The sequence below is a fragment of the Ctenopharyngodon idella genome, chromosome 22 (genome assembly GCF_019924925.1).
Source record: "Ctenopharyngodon idella isolate HZGC_01 chromosome 22, HZGC01, whole genome shotgun sequence".
Lineage (NCBI taxonomy): Eukaryota > Metazoa > Chordata > Actinopteri > Cypriniformes > Xenocyprididae > Ctenopharyngodon > Ctenopharyngodon idella.
The window spans coordinates 15,399,064-15,415,000 of NC_067241.1; the positions used below are offsets into that span (position 1 = coordinate 15,399,064).

Genomic DNA, 15,937 nt, shown 5'->3' on the forward strand with positions numbered 1-15,937 from the left:
TCTGTGACAGTTTAATAAATGTGCCGCCTGTGAGAGTCGCATTAAAGCTGCCTCATAGGCTTTGTGTTAGCGTGCTGCCGTGTTATCTGCACTGTACTTTGCTATTTATCCTGCTGCCAGGGCTGACAGAAGCGCTATTATTCACCGGGCTGGGGCGACCGGCTAACGTGCGGCATACGGGGCTAATGCAATTTCCTCCCGGCCGCTTCTGATAAGTGCGGGAGCATCATTATAGAGTCAAACCGCTTGACATGAGCTTTGTTTGAAGGATTCGTCGCTGTTAAAGAGGACAAAGCAAATTGAAGAAATGAAGTAATGAAGAATTGAGGTGATTTTTGAGGTTAAGTATAGGTGGAAAAGGTCTTTGTTAGAACAAAAGTTAAAAAAGGCCATGTTGAATCTACCATTACATGTATCTACCATGGAGCAGTTGTGGCCTAATGATTAGAGAGGACTTGTAACCCGAAGGTTGCGGGTTCGAGTCTCAGTAGGCTACTGAAATGTAGGTGGGGGGAGAGAATGAACAGCGCTCTCATTACCCACAACACTTGAGCAAGGCACCTAACCCCCTAATCACTCCCCGGGCGCCGCAGCTAAAATGGCTACATGTCATATCACTTTAGTTGCTTTTTATATTTTAATGCAAGCCAAAGTTTCTTGCACCAAAGCGTCAATTTAGTTTACTTTAGCAATTAAGCCACCATGTTAAGGCCCTTTCACATCAAGAACTATAAACTAAAAATATTAGCGCCCACACCAGCGGTTGATAACGTTTTAAGCGCGTTCTTCTCGCAGCGCATTTTAAAGTAGAAACAAGTAGAGAGCATCGAAAATGATTCCAATGCATCTATAATTATTGTTCGTTATAGTTGGGTTTTGGTCTGTTTTCTAATTAGAGTGATTTTTTAACATTATGGATATAGTACTTTGTGTGAAAATACATTTCACACTTTCCCCGCCAGCGTTTTTATTTTTTTAAAAGTTGCCAGCCATCACCAGTGTTTTTGGTCATTTTCACAGAAATAGAATATTTTGTTGTATGAATATCTGAACATGCAATATATCAAAAGAAAGAACAGACACTCTGCTTTTAAAAAAAAATCCTTCATGCATTTTTTATCAACACTTAAATGTCATAAAAAAGGAACATTTTGAGCAAAAAGCTGTGAAAATCGCGTTTGGATCAGATTCAGTACGATGCTCAAAACACAGACGGAGTAGATCGAGTCCATCAACACCACCAAAGCTTCACAGTTCTAACCACTTCCTGGGTCAACATTTAACTCGGTAACATATTGGCTCTTTTGATTTATACGCTGTTTATTGTTTATGATCGCATTATTTTTCATATGCGTCTGCTTACATATAAGATCGCTCATTTCTGCTTTTTCTTTGCGCTTTGATCTGGAGGTAATTCTGCACTCATTCAGAATGTGATAGCGCCCCCTAGCGTATTACAGTTAATCTGTAGCAAACAGCATCCTTCAATTAAGTTAATTAAATGCATAATACCACGTGCGCGCGCGCACACAATACATGTAAAATAAGCCTAAAAATAATTTTGTACACTGTGACCATGTCTATTGTGAAACCACATTCAACTAGCCTGGTAGGGCCATAAACATTTGGCTTACCATTGAAAGATATGTAGGCTCCCTCAAAACTCCTGAGATTCAACTCTTTCCGCTCCTTCCTTCTGGAACTTGTCATTCACGAATATCTAAAACTTTGTTTCTTTTAGAAAACCAAGCATGAACTAAGAAAAATACATCTTTTGTTTTTACAAAAACTAATTTTGGCGGTTGACCACTCACTGTTGCTCCGCCCTTTGACCGTTAAAGGGGCGGTCACTAAACGACAAGCAACGGACAAGACATGACGTCACGCGCTGTGGCGCCTATTTTAAAAGATTACAAAACGAGCAGCAAGGTCTGGTTGAAGTGGGGATGAATGGAAAGCTAGAAAAATAATGTATTAATAGTAAACAAAGATATATGATCAATGTACAATGTTTTTATTTATTTGATAAAGGCATACATTGAAGGTGAAACCAGTCTTTTATAGGATTATTGTAATATACACAATCTGTACATGTATTACTTTCAGAAACAAAAAACAATTGAATCAAACCATAAAAATCAAAGAAACCAGAAACGAAGCCATCATTAATACCATTGAACATATTGTGAGTGTTTTCAAGATCTTTTAAAGCTGCATAAAAACCACAAAACATCGTAATATTGTGTGTGCACCATCCTTCCATCGACACAAAAGCTTCATGAAACATATTTGCAAAAGCTGGCACCTATCAAATCGCACTTGTGCCAACGATGCTGCCAGTCCAGAAAAACCCTCAGACTGGTGCCTGTAACATTATACATGTAAACAATGATAGTAATATTACAGCATGTAAATGTCATCGTTTAGACCTGATGAAGAATATTTCAAACATTCACGTTTGTTCTGCCGCTTCTAGCCGTCTACATCATATCAAAACATGAATCTGATCAAACTAAGAATGACCAAAGAGTTTAAATCAACTGTCCAATTTGGTTTCTTGCTCATTGGCAAATATTATTAGAAACGTTTGTCACATGCACTCGCTGTTCTGAACAGACATCTACCTTCGGATTTATACAGAAATATACATTAGTTGTTAAAAGGATAGTTCACTCGAAAATGAAAATTTTGTTTTTATTTATTCTCTCAACCCTCGTGTTCAAACCTGTTTTACTCTATAAAACACAAAATTATTTATTTTGCAGAATGTCTAAGCTGCTCGTTAAAAAGACACTGACCAGGAGCTAATAAAATAAAATACTAAACTAAAATAAAGCTCTAAAAAAGCTTAAATGTTTTATTTTGTTTTTACATAAAGGGATAGTTCACCAAAAAAATGAAAATTCTATCATTTATCTTCATGTTGTTCCAAACCTGTATGAGTTTCTTTCTTCTGCTGAACACAAAAGAAGATATTTTGAAGAACGTTGGAAACCAAACAGTTGACGGCACCCATTGACTTTCATAGTAGGAAAAAAAATACTATGGAAGTCAATGGCTACCGTCAACTGTCTGGTTACCAAAATATCTTCTTTTGTGTTCAGAAGAAGAAAGAAACTTGTACAGGTTTGGAACAACATGAGTGCGAGTAAATGATGACAAAATTTCCATTTTTGGGTGAACTATCCCTTAAGAAAGTCGGTCATATGGGTTTTGGAATAACATGAGGGTGAGAAAATGAGAAATGTTTCATTTTTGGATGAACTATCCCAACTTTAGGGGTCGGTGTAAGGAATGATGTGGGTGTACGGGGCAGTTAAGAGGAACCTAAAGTACACAGCTCTCCGTGCAGTCAACGGTACTATCATCAGCGGACCTCTTCCTGAGCTCTCGGCCGGGTTTGTGGTGAGCGTGGTGGGCCGGCTGGTGCTTGTGGTGGTCAGACTGCAGGACTTCCTCTTGAGACGTTGCCCCCTGATGGGACGGAGGAGCCGCGTTCCCCTCCGCACGCTCCACCTGCAGGTACGCCCGCACGCGATGGTGACGCAGCTTGCTGTCGCTGAAGTCGATGACGCGGCATTCGTACGTGCCCTCGTCTGACGGCTTGACGTTGGACAGACGGAGCTTGTGGGAGATGTTGCTTCCGGCAACCTTCACCACCTACAGAGAAACAGACAGGAGAACTGGTCAGATGTTTGAAAATGAGCAGTCAGGGTATTAAATCATGAATCAGCCTTGAAAATGCTGAGTTAAAAGAGACTCCGACTGATTTGGGCTGGAGCAGAGATGACTAGGAGACCAAAACATGCATGGTATTTTAGAAAAGAGCAGCCTTTTGAGAACATTAAAGGAAAGACACTACAGGTAAAACAATTGTTTTTGAGATTTTGGGCCATTTTACTTTCGTAACATGTTGTTATGGAATCATCCAAAATGCACATTGAAGGGATAGTTCACCCAAAAATGACAATTCTGTCATCATTTACTCACCCTCAAGTTGTTCCAAACCTGTATGAGTTTCTTTCTTCTGCTGAACACAAAAGAAGATATTTTGAAGAATATTGGTAACCAAACAGTTGATGGACCCTATTGACTTACAGTATTTTTTTTCTACTATGGAAGTCAATGGGGTCCATCAACTGTTTGGTTACCAATATTCTTCAAAATATCTTCTTTTGTGTTCAGCAGAAGAAATTCATACAACATGAGGGTGAGTAAATGATGACAATTTTCATTTTGGGGTGAACTATCCCTTAAAGTGTTTATTTTATTGCACTTTATCTATTTGCGTCTGTAGATTACAATTACAATATCTTTAAAGGGTTAAAAGTTTTTTTCTCCACTTCAGCAGCACTTACATACACCAAACTTTACAGATTTATTCCTATATATATTCTCAAGGTTTTTACTGAGGGGTTTGTTGTTTGATTTCTGTTCTGCATATATGCATATTTAATTATATAATGCATCATTTGCATATTAGAAAATTTCAGAAAACTTGCAATACAATACAATGGTCTTAAAGGATTAGATCGCTTCAGAATTAAAATTTCCTGATAATTTACTCACCCCCATGTCATCCAAGATGTTCATGTCTTTCTTTCTTCAGTCGAAAAGAAATTAAGGTTTTTGAGGAAAACATTCCAGGATTTTTTATAGTGGACTTCACTGGGGTTCAACGGGTTGAAGGTCCAAATGTCAGTTTCAGTGGAGCTTCAAAGAGCTCTACACGATCCCAGACGAGGAATAAGAGTCTTATCTAGGGAAACGATAATCATTTTTTCCTAAAAAATAAAAATGTATATACTTTTTAACCACAAATGCTCGTCTTGCACTGCTCTGTGATCACCCCGCATTACGTAATCATGTTGGAAAGGTCACGGGTGACGTAGGAGGTCAGTGTTTACAAAGTGAACAGGCAAAGACTAAGTCAGACGCCCTTTACAAAAAAGGTAAAACAATGATGTCAGACGATTTTGAAGCTGGAGAAGAAAATGAGATGGAGTTTTGAACCCTGTTGAAGTCCACTATATGGAGAAAAATCCTCGAATGTTTTCCTCAAAAACCTTCATTTCTTTTCGACTGAAGAAAAAAGACATGAACATCTTGGATGACACGGGGGTGAGTAAATTATCAGGGAATTTTAATTCTGAAGTGGACTAATCCTTTAATGTACTGTGATTAATCAATTGGGAAGTATGGAGATATCTGTTTTACATCTATTTTACCCTATAATAACCTGTAGTGTCTTGCCTTAAATGCAATAAAGCATGTGGAACTCACAAATCTAATAAACCTCTGGATTTGTTAAAAATATTTTTTTATTGTTCCTATATGGTGCTCATTGTCATGTCTTGCAGGCTGAAATGTGCTCCTGAACATCAGAGCTCCTGTGTGGATCATCATGCTGCAGTGGAGGCAGTGAAATGCAACAGTAGATGTAATGTGAGCAGCAGTAATGCAGTGAGACAGTGGCTCTGTCCCAAATGCAGACTCCATAGTGGACTACTATGTAGCGTTTTGTCACTGAAGTGTGGAGTTCAAGGATTTAGTGAAACTCAACAGTGTTAAGCAGTTTAGCAGTGCAACCTTGCAAAGATGGAGCTTCTCATCCTCCCAGCCACTTCGACTGTACTGCACAAAGGCACCATCCAGCTAGGTTCATCAACAATAACCCTATAAGTTCAGTCAGAAATCTCGGAGTAATCTTTGATGACCAGCTGACCTTCAAGGACCACATTGCAAGGACAGCGCCATCATGTAGGTTTGCACTGCACAACATCAGGAAGATCAGGTCCTTCCTAGCAGAGCATGCTGCACAGCTTCTCATTCAGACCCTGGCCAATTCTAGGCTGGACTATTGCAATTCTCTTCTGGCTGGACTTCCAACATGTGCAATCAAACCTCTACAAATGATCGCAGAACGCAGCAGCACGACTGTTCAATGAGCCTGAGAGAGCCCACGTCACACCTCTGTTTATCTCGGCTCGCAGCAAGTTTAAGACATTGATTCTTGCATATTTCTGCACCCTCCTACCATCCCCTGCAGAAGCCTGCGGTCTGTAAGTGAGCGGTACCTTCACAAAAAGGCACAAATTCACTTTCCAGAACATTTATATAAGCTATTTTTTTGTTGTTGTTGTTGTTGACTGGGAACATTACAAGTGTTACAACGTGGAAACCAAAAAAATAAAAAAGTATCAAAATATTTTTGGAGGAGTTCGATTCTGGGTGAGAAAGTCAGTAAATTTTAGTCCAATGCAATTACATTAACTATTTTTTTTGGGTACAGGAAAATTCTCTCCAGGTCAAAATGACCCAAACGTAACATGATGTCTGAAACTTGTATTACCAGCATTTCTAGTGTTTATTGCCTCTTTATGATAAATCACGTGTATTCCTCATTTGTAAGTCGCTTTGGATAAAAGCATCTTCTAAATGAATAAATGTAAATGTAAATGCAGTGGGAGAGTGAAATGCATCAGTGCATGTGAGCTGTAATGAGTTGCAGCTATGGATCCGCAGAGACACATGAGAGACACATTCACTCCACGGCTCTTGCTCTTTCTCTCTCTACCTCTGAAACACAAAGACAATAGGACAATCTCTCTATAAAGCGGTCAGCGTTCCCAGAGGGCTTCGAGCGCGGGTCCAGACGCTCAATAAAGCCGTCTGCCAGTGAAGCAGATTGAGTGTGGATCAGGTGGATAAATAAACATACATTCACAAACACACACGCTTACATTAACTCCACTCGCTGGCATCGTTTCCACAGCGTTACATATGTCGAGTATGGTAACAAACAAATACTCTAGCTATCGGAAATAACATCACTGCTAAATGCACAAGAGTTCAAAACAACGGTACTGTGAAAGGTCATGCTGGATTTCAGCGACTGTTTCCAATGACTCTCCAGTCTCAGATCGAGGGCTCTGCATTCACAGTGAAGCAAATGTCCTTGTGAATATTTTATGGAGTAGCAGAGAGAGATGCTTTGATTTATCCACCCACACACACACACACACACACACACACACACACATACACAGGTAAAACTCACCCTCACATACTGAAGATCCCACTCATCCTGCAAAGCTACACACTCTCAGATGTGACAAGTTAAAGGGATGGTTCACAGTTTATGGGCCCCACTGACTTCCATAAGGGTGAAAAAAGGTGGTGCATTTAATCGCGATTACAAATTTGAATCTATTGACAGTCCTAATTAAAATATTAAGAAAAATGAACAAATAAATGGCAAAAACACTAAAAATATTTTACTAAAAATTTGACTAAAATTAAAACAAAATATAAAAATAAAAACGAATTCAAAATATTAATAAAAACTATAACAGTATCTTAATGATACTAAAAGACTAAAATGTAACGGTTCTGTTCTGTTGTAGGGACTCTTATTTTAACATTCTGTTCTGTTTCCTTTAGTTCCTGTTTCCCTGCTCTGTTTCGTTTCCTTGCTTACTGATTATATTCTCGTTTGTTTCTATAGTTACGTATTAGTCCCACCTGTGTCTTGTTATGTTTACCATGTTCATATACTTCTTGTTTTGTTCTGTTCCCTGCCGGTTATCATCATTATTTATGTGTAGATTGTGTTTAAAAGTCTCCTGTGTATGCTCCGTGTTCATTAAAGACTCCTCGTCTTTATTTACATGCGTCAAGCGTGTTTTTTTGGATTGTGCTACAACTACACGAGCATGACACAGCCATAAATATTAGTATTGTAATTTTAGTTGTACTGTAAAAAAGAAAAAAAATATTACATTATATTTACAGTTAAACATCACATTTATTTTGTTTAATTTTTTTATTTAGTAATAATAATAACAACAATAACAATTACAATTATTATTATTATGTAGTCATATTGATATATAATCAGAATTCTTGGTCAAATTGTGCAGCTCTACAAGCACAACAAACCCATAGCTTTTTAAAAAATGCATTTTAACTCTTTCTCCGCCAGCGTTTTTAAGAAAAGTTGCGACAGCATTTTTAAAAAAAAATTTTTAAAAAGATTTTTGGCATTTTTTTTATTATGATAGGACAGTAAGCACACAGGAAGTGAAGTGGGAGAGAGAGAGAGAGGGGGACGGAATCGGGAAAGGTCTGCTAGCCAGGATTCGAACTCGGGTCGCCCGAAGCGTAACGGTGCTATATGTCGGGCGAGGCTATCAGCACCTACGGCAGTTTTGATCATTTTCACAAAACTTTCATGGCCCCCAGAATATATTTTGAACATCTGAACATACAATATCAAACAAAAGAACAGAGCCTCGTGCGCAGTCCTGTACCTCTTCCTGGGTCGACATTTCATTCAGTAACGTTACGCAGTTTTGATTTATATGCTGTTAAATGTTTGATGAATGTGTTAGCTCACACGTGCATAAGCAATGTTACTGCTTCCTCTTTGCTTCTGTTTTGATCCGGAAATGCTGAACTCTTTCAGAAGATGCGTAATAGCGCCCCCTACTGTATAACAGTGAAAACACAGATTGCCAGAAAAACTTGTCAATGGCAGGGAAAGAGTTCATTTGCAAAAGCAAATCATGCAACCCTGCAAGTTGTTTACATTAATTCGACAGGTCAAGCGGCATTAAAAGAAATAACCTACAGTATGACCTCACTTGTGTAAATTACTACATAGAACTCCAATGCATGATCCTGTTTTAGTGTCTTTTGGGATCATTTTCATTTAGTGGAGCAAAAATTAAACATTATTGAAAGAACATGTCTGGAATTTTGGTTACTTAAAGGGGTGGTTGATTATGATTTGACTTTTTTAACTTTAGTTAGTGTGTAATGTTGCTGTTTGAGCATAAACAACATCTGCAAAGTTACGACACTCAAAGTTCAATGCAAAGGGAGATATTTTCTTTTACAGAAATCGCTTTTTAAGGACTACAACAAACGGCTGGTAGGGACTACACTGAGCTTCTTCCTGGGTTGGTGACAACACAAACCACAAAATTTACATAAACTCCGCCCCCAAGAACATGCAACAAAGGGGGTGAGGCCATGTTGGGCTGCTTTAGAGAAGAGGAAGAGTTGTTGTAGTAGAGTGTTGTTGACATGCCGTCATTTTACGCCGGACTGCTTCACAAACGAGGGTCAATTCAACGCTGGATTTGCACAAAAGATTAACATGACGGCACATGCTAGTCGATGAGTTGAATCAACTCCACAGCAACTACATACATTTATCCACTAACTATTCAGAAATGTCCAGTTTCATTCTAAAAGTTGTAACTTCTTCCTGAGTCTCTCCATCAGTGTCGACTCCGGTTTGAACAATGTAAGGCTGAACACCGTTACGGACAATCCTCATTTTGGCTGCGTGAGATTCTCCAGCTTTGTTGTTGTTGAGCAACCGAAGCGTGAGCTGTTAAAGCTCCGCCCTCTTCTGGAAAGGGGGCCGGGAGCAGCAGCTAATTTGCATTTAAAGGGACACACACAAAAATGGTGTGTTTTTGCTCACATCCAAATAGGGGCAAATTTGACAAGCTATAATAAATGATCTGTGGGGTATTTTGAGCTGAAACTTCACATCTTGTAAAAGAGGCATTATAGGTCCCCTTTAATATTAACTGCTTATTTATACAATATCACTCTGACACTCATACTGTTTGTCTGAAAGACAACAGCAACAGCCTCATGCCTACAGCACAATCACAGCTGATAGTGAAACAGCAGTGCGATTGAGTGTGTGTGTTATTGTTTAACTATTGTTTTGTGTTGTCGGCACACACTCGACCTCTGAAACACAAACCCCAGCTGCTTTATCTCAGTCTATGTTTGTGAGCGTCTCTCTAAGGCTGCATTGCTTTAACGTGGGGAGCCTCCTGCGTCACGGGTGCCGAGGGGAGATTCACACAACTGACTCCCACACACACACACACACACACACACACACACTCACACAGCCTGCAGCGGCTCAACCAGCAAGAGCAGAGCAAGTTGCTAACAAATCACCTTTAGCCCAAGCGAGTGTGATGTTGTGTTTGCATGCTCCAGTTATTTGCCCTGACAAACACACACACCATGTACTTTTATTATCTCTCACTGAGCAGCTGATGACAGCAGCCGCGAACGAACACGAAAGAGACGTTCACGATGAGGAAATCACAAACTTACACTGATTTTGGTGGCGTCCTTTGACATCTCATTCTGTGGCACCACCTGCAACGAAAAACATCATGTAGTCATACATCACATCAACATATTCAGATTGACACCTGCATATTCTGATTTAACAGCATATTCAGAACATATATCCAACTTTATATACATAGCTGTGCGATAATTCAGTTTACATTTTGCGACAATATAAATAATCATGCAGCTGAGATTTGCTATATGATGAAGAAACAATCAAGCAGTTGAAATATGTTATATGGTATTTGCTATACAGTATTTGTGTGTTTAATGCAGTTACTATGAGTGAAACAAACCGTCCAGCAGGACATTTGAACAACACACAAACACACAACCATATAATGATGCTCAAGTCCAGTGTGCTCGAATGAGATGCTCTTAACTGGCCTTGGCCGATCCTCAAGAGCCCTTCATGAATAAAACATGACGCAAAGGTGAGCAAGAGTTTCTCCATGTCTCTCTTTTCATCCCTCCATCCAATTAAAGAGCATCTTGAGTTCACAGCAGGAAGTCCTGCAATCTCTCTCTCTCAGACACTCTCTCTCTCTCTCTCTCTCTCTCTCTCTCTCACACACACACACACTCACTCTCTCTCTCTCTCTCTCTCTCTGGTGTCTTGGGATCTTGCAGCTATTTCCACCGGTTGTGATTAATGTTGTGTGGACTGTTACCTCCCGAGTCCATTAATACCGCTGTATGCTCTCCTCTCCTCACTTCATATTTGTGTTTCTTCAACTTTGGCCACTTTATGTCCCAGCGGTTTTATTAAAACTAACAGATTTCAGTGTGTATTTGTTATGTGATGGTCTTGGAAACATTTAACTAGGCCTTCATCATTTATTTTTGCTGCTTTTGCATGTTTAGATTTTTATTGTTTTGTTCTAGATTTAAACTTTCAATCTTAAACTAAAAAAATGGTCCATCATAAAATATGAATTTTTATTTTTAAAAGTCATTTTCAGTCATTTTTAAAGGACACTATCTATACAAAGAGTGAAATAATCATAAAGCATTTCAATATTTATAGTGTGAAAATGATTTATATCAATGTAACACAAATTATAGCTGTCCTTCAGCATAATTTCCACATTTTTATTTTCCCAGTAAAGTTTTTCCAAATGTACTTGGATCAATAAAAAGCCTGAGATGAAATATGAGAAAATATCACACGAATAGAATATTTTTTATTGTGCGTCATTTCTAATCAAGCTGTAATTTTGTAAATTATGCAAAATGTGTGAAAATATTATTTAATTTAGGATACATAGAATGCTAACTATGGAATTAGAAGAGTGTTGATCATTTTATTAAAAAAAAAAAAAAAAAATCAAACAAATTTTCAAACAAACCATCATTTGAGATGTGGTAATATTTGCTGATTCAGGAAAAATTACAGTTTCTGAGAAAAATGACTTCAGTGATTATGTATGTGAAATATAGCGGCATGATTTGACAAAAAAAAAAAAAAAAAACGCAATTATCCTAATAAAAACAATGCAATTTAAAATGCAATTTACAAAAAAAAAAAAAAGTCAACATTTTGAGATTATATATATTAATATGACTACAGTATAACATCATCAACAACAACAACAATACATATTATTATTAATTTTAAATATTACAATTAATACATATTAAAAGTTTAACTTCTAAAAGTCCACAAGACCAAAAGCACTCATAGTTGAAGAAACACCCTGATGCCTACAAAATATACAGACTGATGGTGCGTTCACACCAGACGCGAATGAAGTGTTAAGTGCAAGTGATTTACATGTTAAGTCAATGCAAAGACGCGAATAGACATCCTGCGGCGCGAATAGAGCATTTTGGCCGTTTGATGCGCGAGTTGAAAAATATGAACTTTGCCGAAAATTCGTGCAGCGTTAACCAATCAGGAGCTTGCTCTAGTAGTGACGTGATTATGACGTAGCGAGAGGAGGCAGAAATCAGAAACAACAATGAAGGACAAAATCATTGTCGCTGTATGTGGATACCCGGAGCTGTACGATACATCTTCATACTTTTATAGAAACAGGAATAAAAAGGATCTGGCTTGGAAGAAAGTGGGTGAGGAGGTCAGACAATCTGGTAAGTTGTAAAAAACGCTCTTTACTCAATTTGAGCTATATATTATAAATATTTAGACTACAAGCTAGCTAAAGCCGGCAAATTGATCTTATTCGCCGTATTTTACAACTACTTTCCCGCTGACGAGTTGATGTGTTTATTCGGAGGAAGTGTGCAGAAATGAGACGAGCCGCCTGGCAGAAGCCCCTCTCATGACATGAATTTGCGTCTGTTGTGAAGTGAATTTCACACGCGAATGAAGCGAGTAAACTCAAAATGTGTCCAACTACGCGTGAATAGCGTGATTTATTCGCGCAAGTCACGTCTGGTATGAACGCCACATAAGGGCTTGTTCACATACAATGCATTTTTGCTTTGAAAAATGCAAGGCGCAGGCAGTGGAATGGGGAAAGAACGCAAGGTCTTGAGACGTGTTTTTTAAAAAGTTGAACTGAATTTAACTTGAGTGCATTTTTAGAATGCTGTGTCATGTGCGAGACGTTGCAAAAGATGCAAGACGTGAGCACAACGGTGATACACGTCCGTTTAGCCCATGTTTACATAGAAAAACAATGGAAAAGTAGCGCACTGGAATGGAAAAACAAGTTCTGTGAACGGCCCCTAATAACACAGCAGCACCAAAACATATTTGGACACTTAAAAAGTCTGAATGTCACTGCATTAGATACAAAATATCAAACCAAGAATTTTATGATTTCTGCTCAATGACTTTTAGAGTATGTATGAAGTCAACTCTCCTCAGGTTCATACAGGTGTAGAGAATCACATTAACTAACATCATCTACTACACAAACACAGTCACACAATTCTTCATTTTCAACACTATAGATCTACTGACCTATATGATCGATTTGTCAATTGTTTTCTTGTTAATTCTGTTTGTGCATCTTTCTTTGTAACAAATGACACTTGCTTTGATATTCTGATACATTCTTAAAAATAAAGCTTCTTTATTGGCATCGATGGTTCCATAAAGAACTTTTAACATCCATGGAATCTTTTCATTCCACAAAATGTTCTTTAGATTATTAAAATGTTCTCCACACTAAATGGTTCTTTGGGGAACCAAAAATGGTTCCTCTGTGGCATCACTGCACAAAAAAACAAACAAAAACAAAACCTTTTGGAACCTTTATTTTTAAGAGTTTATATAATGCAAAGACATTCCTCCAGATTGACTGTATGGCTACTGTATATTTTATCTACAGACATGTATTGAATTTCTCAGGTCTGTATTCATGCAGGTGATGCTGTGCAGCTCTACATACAGCTGAAGTCTTTGACTGGCAGCTGGTTATTAAACTGTGTTTGTGCGTGTATGTGTGTGTGTGTGTGTGTGCCGGACAGGATGCCGAACCCTCTCTCTCAGACTCTTAAAATAGGAGGCTGTGTTTGACTGGCACGAGCGCAGGGAGAAAGAGGAAGCGGGCACATAATTGCAGGCTGGTGACAGCAGGCCCACTGCGGATCATATTGTTCTGTGTATTGTTAGTAATAGTTAGCAGCTCTCTGTGCTGTAATTGCGGGCAGATCCGCGCAGAGGTTAAGGGCTGAACTCGAGGGGGCGCCGCTGACAGAACGCTGGGATTATGATCTTAGTAACTCTTTGGTTTCTGGATCAGATTTAATCCTCAACACACTGACAGTGAACCCTCAACCCCACAGCTGACGCCTCAGATTAAGTGCCAATGTTAAAGGTGAAGAGTGTCATTCCTGCACCGCTGCTGTTCAGGGTGGATGCTACACTCGAAAACATGCTGGGTCAAAAACAACCCAAGCTGGGTTGAAAATGAACAAACCCAGCGGTTGGGTTAAATGTTTCCCCAAGGTGCTGGGCAGTTTTATTTGACCCAACTATTGTTTAAAAATGACTATATGGCTTTAAATCAGACACACAATTACTAGAGGCAACAATAATAATCAAAAGGTGAACATTTATTAATAAGCATTTTAATACATGTTTATTGTTTCATTATTATTCATTAAACGTATTAATAAATGTTTATTTATTAAACATATTAATAAATGTTCATTTCCAACATACTTTGAGTTCATTTTAAGCAAGCAATACAGTAATACTACATTTAACCCAACTGCTGGGTTAAAACAACCCATTCTCTGGGTTAAAACAACCCATTTGCTGGGTCAAAACAACCCATTCGCTGGATTAAAACAACCCAATCGCTGAGTTAATACAACCCATTTTTTGGGTCAAAACAACCCAATTGCTGGGTCAAAACAGCACAATTGCTAAGTTAAAACAACCCATTTTTTGGGTCAAAACAACCCATTCGCTGGGTTAAAACAACCCAAAGAGTTTTTTAGAGTGTATGTGGTTTCTTCTCATCTGGTGTGAAAAGAGTCCCTGGTCTCTAGATTTGGTTCGGGGTCCACATTCAATGTCCATTTGTGGGATTTTTTACACGTTTCCAGGTAAAAATTGTGTACATTTGATCACTTAGTAAAGTAACAGCACACCTCAACACCACACTTGATTTTTGAGGAACCTGCAGCACAAATGCTGCATTATGGGTAATTTACGCCTCTACCTGATTGGTGGTCCACGTCTGCTTGTCCGTCCATTCTCTGTGGTTCCTGATGTACCACCACTGAATCTCCAGTGAATAGGACGGCGAGCCCGCCCCTCGAAACGAGCAGGCCATCTCCACGTCCTGCCCGCTCTGTGCCGTGATGTCATGAGGGACCTCTGTGAAGACCGCTGCCAAAGAAGACAGAGAGAGAGAGATTATTTAAGGTGAAGCGTGTCGATTTTGCACCACCTGCGGCACCAAACGAAATCAGCGATTGCTTTCAAACAGTGTCCTAAACACTCCTACTGCCGTCCCACTCCGTCCCCTGAGAGTTCTGCCCTAAATTCAGGCATGTCAGGCTGTTGAAAACAAAGAACACAATGTTTAAACTGTTTCAATTCAAGTCATTCTGCACATTAAACAAAAATAAGAGAAAGTATTTAAAAGGTAAAAACTTTCCCTCCATTGAAGCTCTCGAATCTCATTAAATTCTAATACAGCCGGTAAATATGTCACAATCAGTTAGATTTCAATGCCTAGACATTAATGATGAGAATTTTGAGAACCAACATTTGACATCTTGATGTCAAACCAGTGTTATTTAAGTATTATTTTACTACTATAAATATTATATATTTAGTATTATTTATATACTAGCTTTTTTATTAGCCTTTTTATATACATAATTTTAGATACATTTTAGTCTTTTTTTTTTTTTTTTTTTTTTTTTAAATATTACTATTTTTTTTTTATCTATTTCCAGTTAGTAATTTTAGTGCTTCAATGTAAACTTTAAGGCAACATTTATAATTTTCATTTATTTAAGTTCTATTTAATATTTCAATAATCAATTTGTTCGTTAATGATAACTGCATCAAGCCAGTGTTGTTTTAATATCACTGATATACTGTGCTTTTAAAGATTTTGATATTATTTTGAATTAGATTTTATTTTTATATTTTAATTTGAGTTGAAGTTTTAGTAATTTTGTTTTGTTTTTGTCATTTTTATTAGTTTTTTTTTTTTTTTTTTTTTTTTTTTTAAATATATGTTTATATTGTTTTTATTAAGTTTGAGTTTTTAGTTTGAGTTTATTTAGTTTTAGTTGTTTTAGTAGGAAGCTTTACGAATCTTTTGTTTCG

The 15,937-nt window shown here is 38.0% G+C and overlaps 1 protein-coding gene across 1 annotated transcript in view; it reads right to left on the reverse strand.

The window, feature by feature from the left end:
- Positions 1–1,993: 1,993 nt before the first annotated feature.
- LOC127505367 (V-set and transmembrane domain-containing protein 2-like protein) overlaps positions 1,994–15,937 on the reverse strand; it is a 44,655-nt gene continuing 30,711 nt past the window's right edge. The window contains exons 2-4 of the mRNA XM_051880851.1: positions 14,814–14,983; positions 10,153–10,197; positions 1,994–3,660 (exon numbers count right to left, since the gene is read on the reverse strand). Of these exons, the coding sequence (XP_051736811.1) occupies positions 3,328–3,660; positions 10,153–10,197; positions 14,814–14,983 (548 nt within the window). The 3' untranslated portion in view covers positions 1,994–3,327. The remainder of the gene's footprint in view (positions 3,661–10,152; positions 10,198–14,813; positions 14,984–15,937) is intronic.